The following is a 6,770-nucleotide window of genomic DNA, read 5'->3' on the forward strand; positions in this document are numbered from 1 at the left end:
CGGCGACACCAAAATAGCACTACCGTAGCTCTTCGACCATTTACGCAATTAACATAATTCCAATGTCTCTTAATGCAGAGAAAAGTGGCATATCACCCTTGGGCCGGTATTGTTAGTAAAGTCTAGCATAACGGTGCACAAGCTGCTTTTCTTAGCAACAAAAATAGCAGATTTACATTGATTGCGTAAGCATTTCCCCACTGTAAGGTGTTGGTTTTCTTCGCTTCAGAATCTGCTAGATTTACGGTAACTGCGTAAATGGTTGAAGAATTACAGTAGTTGAATGAATGTCATTACTGGAGCTAAAGCTTTGGTAACTTCCCATTGTAGAAGATGGACTATAGCGAGTACACTTTTAGTTCTGTAAGGCTTCTAGATTTATTGTGCGGAGAAAGAAATGATACTCCATTACTGTATGTGCAAAGCTAATGAAGTAAAAATGTTCATGACAGGACTACGTCTTAGAAGGAAATCTATGCCAAGCACATGGTGTCACCTACCTCTGGATCCTTCAGGCGCTCAAGATTAGGGTACAAGTAGAACTTGATGCCCGCGGCAGCACCTGGCAGTGTTACACCACGAATCAACAGGACAATGAGCATGACAAATGGAAAAGTGGCTGTGATGTAGACCACCTGACAAGGGAAAAAAAACATGGGAAAAGAGAAATCAGAAGTGCTTCTTTTTGACATCCTAGTTTTTTATTACAGAGAGGCTCTTTAAGGGACAGAACACCAGCAGCCTTCTGATCAATGAAACCTTGTCAGCACATGCTTTGAGAGAAACTGCAACATATTTCATCTGAAAGGATAGATTTTATTACCACTTTGAACCACTGGAAAACCTAAACCCAACAAGACCAATCAATGAAAAATGTTAGGGCTGTAAAAGGAGTAGTCTGGGATTGATCGTCTGGTTGTAATCGGTAATGTAGCAATTTCAAACCCAAGTAGTGTGTGTGCTTTTCTTACAGATTAAGACATTATTCTTTCATTTCTTATTCAAAGCAGACATTGTGACATCTAGCTTGGAATGCAAAGTCTTTATTTTACAGGGCATGTTTTATACATGCCACAACCCAAACCATCCTTCTCAATTGGACATCATTAATAGTTCTGACCAGCAGAAGCCAGAGGAACCAAATACCTCTCAGAGACTCTAATGCATCTTAATGAGTATGGCAGACGCAGGGAAAATTGAAGTGAATGTGAGTATAAGTGACTGCTATATGGGTTACTGCAGCAAAAAAAAAAAATCTGTATACTTTTTATTTTCCAGATGGAATTAAAAAAAAAAAAGTATATACCCACAGCAATGTGGGAATATGCACATTTTGTATTTTATTAGACCACCCTGATCTAAGTTTGAAAGAAGCCTTTTTATTTTTTATTCCAGACCATTTAAAGAAAAGTAATTGTTTCCAAAATTATTAAATCCTAGATATTGCAGACAGTTAAGGTCCTATTTCAGAAAGCTAAGCAAAAACACTTTTCCCTTAAAAATAAAGCAAACAGAAGAACAAAACAAGTACATGTGTGCCGAGTTTAAACCTACTTTTCCAGTGGACTTGACACCCTTCCAGATGCAGAAGAAGCAGATGACCCAGACAAGCAGTAAACACAGGGCCAGGTCCCATTTGACGGGGCCAATCTCATCAATGCCACTGCTGATACCCAGCACATTGTGTCTGTGACATGACAAAGAAAATATTCAGATCCAGCAATTAAACCAAACTATAAAGGGTTTGCTGAAGACCTAAGACCTTAGACAAACTGTTGCCCTGAAAATGTGACTGAAGTTGTATGGAGTTATGCAACTGAGCAGGTATGTGTGGTTTTATGTAACTTACTCCCAGAACTCAGTGACGGGGGAGGTGAAGTTGGAGGCGTTGGCAGCCACCCAAAGGGTTTTGTTCTTGCGGTAGGTATCCTCGATGCAGCGGTCAGTGTTCCAGGGCTGCTTGCATTTGGCCCAGGGCAGCTCCGGTTGAAAACACTAAAAGATGCAAGGCATGGCTTCTATTAATGGACTGACACGTTCAAATATGATTATCTAATGGCTGTAAGCCAATTACTCAAAAGTTAATTGATTTTTTTCCATTGCTTTCAAAATAGTATCAGTAATGCTAAAGCTTGGAAAGACATTACCGGGAAAGAGAAAATGTTTATCAAAGAGATGATACCTGGAACAGATAGTAAACACCCCAGGCCAAGATGACAATGTAGTAAATATTCAGCAGGGACACAATCACAATGGAGGCGTAGCCAATACCTGGAAAAAAAAGAAGAGGGGTCTGTGATTATGTTCAAAAAGCAGTTAGAAAGAATTTGAGCAAGCAAAATAGTTTTTTTTATATATAATACAGAATTGCTTTTCTGCACCTCATCTACACCAGATAATCCTGTCCTCTATTCAGGGATCTGTAATCCCAACCCTCACTTACATCCTCTACATTTGGTAGCACTTTGCTGATCGAAAGGGAAGGTGGCAACAGGACCTCTCTGATAATTACTGGCAAGCCCAAAAATATTTAGGTGACCAGAGTTAGTTACTTTCAAAATTTCTGGATGTTCTGGTTAGTTAGAGACCAAAACAATTTCATTTCTGGTTTTTAATCTTCAATCGGGTTGATTTTTTTTTCTTTTCTCTGACCCATTTAGAGACTCATTAGCTGATTGCCCTCACATCTACACAAATCTACAGACAGAATTAAACAATAAATAAATAAAAAATTCCAATGTGGGAGCAGATGCAGACTGTGGATTAGGCTTTAGGTTAAAGGTCAGGTGAAGACTGCAGACACAGCGGCTCCTCCTAATTATATTAACAACAAGTCATGTTCATGCATACTAACAGCCAACACAGGCCACTCATCCAAATTAATATCCTTCAACGTCACCGGCCATCTGTGTATGTGAGCTGAGAGCCGTCTGGGTTCGATTGAGAGAAACTTCCTCATCCTTGTTGGCCATCTGTGTGCTTTCAGTTCGTATACAAACGCGAGAAAAGCCTCACATCCCCTCTTTTTATTCACTTGGCTAATCAGCGGTCGTCCCGAACCAACATGGACACAGCCATGAACACTTGGATAGCATGGTACAGTGCTGATCAAACAAACAGATCGTCCCTCCATGATGTCATCTGCTAACCCCAGTTGACCTCGCTTAGAGAGGATTTACTTGCTTTTTCCAGAGGATTTTTCTTGGGGAGTGGAAACAAAAAGACCTTTATTTATCAATTCGTCACAGTTAGAGAATAAGCCGGGAAGGATGCCACTGTTCAAGCTTCCCTTCTCTTATGACACAGCTAATTATCCCGTTGGGAAGCTTTAGAGAATCGCTAAAAATGCAGACAGCAGCGGTGATTATTGGTCTTCAATAAACAAACTGTAATCTCAGCAATACATTACTGGGGCGGGTGGGGAGGGGTTAAAAGTATTCATCATATTGGTTTTCTAAAATTCCCAAGGAAATGCCGTTTTCCTTTCATCCTGTTAATCATTCATGCCGGCCCTGTCAGTCACCGATACGTCCATCTTCTCAGTCGAAACTGAATCTGCCAATCGGGATTTTTATGTCAGCTCAACCTGCAGTGAGGCCATACTGACGTCAACCTGTCATAATCCCACCTACGCTACCCTGTCTTCTAATAATTGACATCTTTTATTTATTCCAGGAGGAAAAAAGAGAGCGGGAGAAAACTAAAGCAAACATATTTATTTTTTCTCATTTTCTATCTTTTTCAATCTGTAGGCTTCAACAATCTAACTGCACTGATTCTTTCCTTCTACACTCTCTCCCTCCATCTCCTTCTCTCAGATGTGTTGCTGTGGTGTTGCCATGACAGCCTGTGATTCGGGACACTCTGTGCGGTGTGTCTGGTGTGTGTGCGTGTCTTTCTGTGCGTGCCAGACTTATTAAATCCCCCGAAAGGAACAAAGACGACACAGCAGAGTGAGAAAAGTGGATGAAGTAAATAATTTATTGAAGATAGTGAAACAGCTGTGGCATAAATAACATTCCCAGTTTGAAGAGCAAGTCCAATCTGCTGCTTGGTTCAAGGAAACGGGATGACAAATGTACCTGGGAGCTAACTGTGCTGAATACATTAACCTTATTCAGACGGAAGCGAACAGGAGGAGAGGGGGAGGTGAGAAGAAATGCTGGAGAGATATCAAAACCAGGCAAGAAATTGGGGAACGCCGCTTCAGAAACATGAAGAATATTATTAATACAAGAGAGAACAGGGAAGAAGATATTTCAGAGCTCTATAGGAAAAGCTCATGAGATGAGGTGTGAGGAGCGAAATAGCAGCCTCAGTGTATTGGTGTATCGGTGAAGGCCTGGTTGCCTGGTAACGGCTGCTGAGTAAAGTCTCGGCAGCCTGATTGGAGGAGACGCTTGTGTGACTCAGCCTTCTGTTACGCAGCTATTGCTGTGTGAAAACACAGCTGAGGTCTGGAGGAGCTCAAAACCTTCAAAGTAGACAAACTGTACCTCTACAAGGTACTGGAAATGGATGTTGATAGGGGCGGAGTCAAATTAAGGACTATGGGCGGAGCCAATATAACAAGAGAATCAAATCTGTGGAGAATTAGTTCCAGTTGTCCTTGGTTTGGAATAATCAGTCGTTATGGAGGCAGTGAACACCGATCATAAAGTGTGAACTATTGACCGCATCACCTTACATAACACTTCTGGATATAAGAGAGTCAAAAATCTATTGAAGGTCGTCCTATGCTCACCTGTGCACGGTCACTGTATAATGTATTTGAAAACAAAGAATTCTAACAGTAGAATGAGTTAAAGAAATAACAAAATGAAAAACTATTTGTACCAAGAACTAAAGGAATTCACTGCCAACAGCATATAAATCGAGGTATTAAAGAGAGGATTTCAGTTTGTACCAGGAACTGCATTTGAGAACAGGACTGAGCGAATGCAACACCACCCACAGAAAATGGCTAACTTCTGATTCCAGCAAAATTAAGTCAAATTAGTCACCATTGTTTTGCGATATGGACGTCGCCACGTTGGAAACAGAAATCGTCACTAAGCAGTGATTGGTCCGAATTGTTCTGATTCAACATTTCTAGAACACTCTAGCCAATCAGGAGTGAGCTTGTTGAAAGTCCACACTCCTACCATTTGAAAGCAAGCTTGGAAGAATCTGTCAATAAACCGCTCAACGCACAACCACATACTTTTACTGGAGGCATCCAATTGGTCAGTTTATAACTTGAATAAATTGCACTACAGAAAAAAAAAGGCATAAAAACGTTTTTGTATTAGCAAGATCGTGTAAACAAAAAAAAGAAAAAAAAGGGAATCCGAGAAAGAATGGTTATTTTGCAAATGAAATGGCCGAGTAATAGCTATTTCATTCTCAATAGCCGTCTATGGGAGTTTGGGTTCTTGGAACCAGTGGGTATTTCCTGTCACTTAGTCCAGTTGTCATACATGGTCAGATTGGGACTAGAGTGAAAAACAGATATCATTGAAGCAGATATAATAAGTCATATATATATATAGCACTTTCAATAGTAGTAAAATAAGGCCGCAATGAAACTGCGCCACAAAGGACAATGGGAAGTGTTGCCATCTTTCTGCAGCACAGCCCTCAGAGTTATAAATGATAACAGGCGGTGATTATCCATGGATCCTTGATAATAAAACCAGTGTTAGTATAGTAACAGCCCATTACACATGTAAAGGCGGGTATGTAAATAATCCCTGAATGCAGTTTTATACTGTTGGATGCTTTTGCATGCTACGTTTCTTTCACACAACTGGGCTGGATCGCTTAGTAAGTTGTTCTTAGGTTGTTTTTAAGGTAAGTGAAACCTCTAGATTAAGACGACGTTTTACAAACCTAAAAAAAGAGTTCCTGATCCCTTTAAATAATATGTAGCAATTTATGGTTCTCTATAGTTGACAACTATTGTTACTTTTTTGACAAATGTGAACAAAGAACTCTCAGTTTCCCATCTCATTTAAATAGAATAGACACACATTTTTATTATTTTTTTTATAACTGTAAATGGTAATGACCAAATACAGCCCAAATATTTGCTGCCACTTGTTGATACAATTGGCTGAATTAGCGTAGGTCCTCTATTCCAAACCAATCAAAGCAGTTTGTGCTTAAGAAGTCACTCATCAACGACAACACTAATTTTTGCTCTTGGCAACACCAATGCCAAAGCACTGACTAAAATTAACAACATTTTAGTTCAAACAAATTTAGAATTCTAAGCTGTTTTTTTGTTTCTGCTCCTTCCATCTTTGTGGCTCATGAATTCAGCACAAGTGAAGAATGTTTTAGAAGTCAAAAAATCAAATGTTGATGAACAGCTGCAGAAGTAGACACCCTTTTGGCTTATACATCAATGCTAATTTTATTATGTACAAGTTGTTGCAAAATCAGACCAGTTCACATTGGTGATATAATTACCTCCTTTGTGCTGTTCTATAAAATGTTTCTGCTGATAGAAACTATGTTATGGAAGCATACTCACATCACTATTGTGGTGTAAGAGTGAATCAAATGCTAACACATCAGAAATGTGTGGAATAATTTTATTAGCAGTTACGCACCAGTAAAGATGGGGCAGAGCTTCTCCCAACAGGTAATTCCACCTTCAGAGGTGAACTGACCCAGGGCTACCTCCAGGAAGAAGACTGGCAGGCCTCCGCCAAACAGGAAGATGAAGTAGGGGATGAGAAAAGCACCTTGATGGAAGGAAAAAACATTCAGATTAACTGACTTTA

General features: G+C 39.9%; 1 protein-coding gene across 1 annotated transcript in view; it reads right to left on the reverse strand.

Moving 5' to 3' along the window:
• The window catches only part of LOC112145256 (sodium- and chloride-dependent taurine transporter), a 32,774-nt gene that overhangs the window by 15,946 nt on the left and 10,058 nt on the right, over positions 1-6,770 (reverse strand). Inside the window, exons 3-7 of the mRNA XM_024270387.2 lie at positions 6,597-6,731; positions 2,183-2,271; positions 1,850-1,995; positions 1,555-1,687; positions 501-635 (exon numbers count right to left, since the gene is read on the reverse strand). Coding sequence (XP_024126155.1) covers positions 501-635; positions 1,555-1,687; positions 1,850-1,995; positions 2,183-2,271; positions 6,597-6,731 — 638 coding nt within the window. The remainder of the gene's footprint in view (positions 1-500; positions 636-1,554; positions 1,688-1,849; positions 1,996-2,182; positions 2,272-6,596; positions 6,732-6,770) is intronic.

Source organism: Oryzias melastigma, linkage group LG5 (assembly GCF_002922805.2).
Source record: "Oryzias melastigma strain HK-1 linkage group LG5, ASM292280v2, whole genome shotgun sequence".
Classification (NCBI taxonomy): domain Eukaryota; kingdom Metazoa; phylum Chordata; class Actinopteri; order Beloniformes; family Adrianichthyidae; genus Oryzias; species Oryzias melastigma.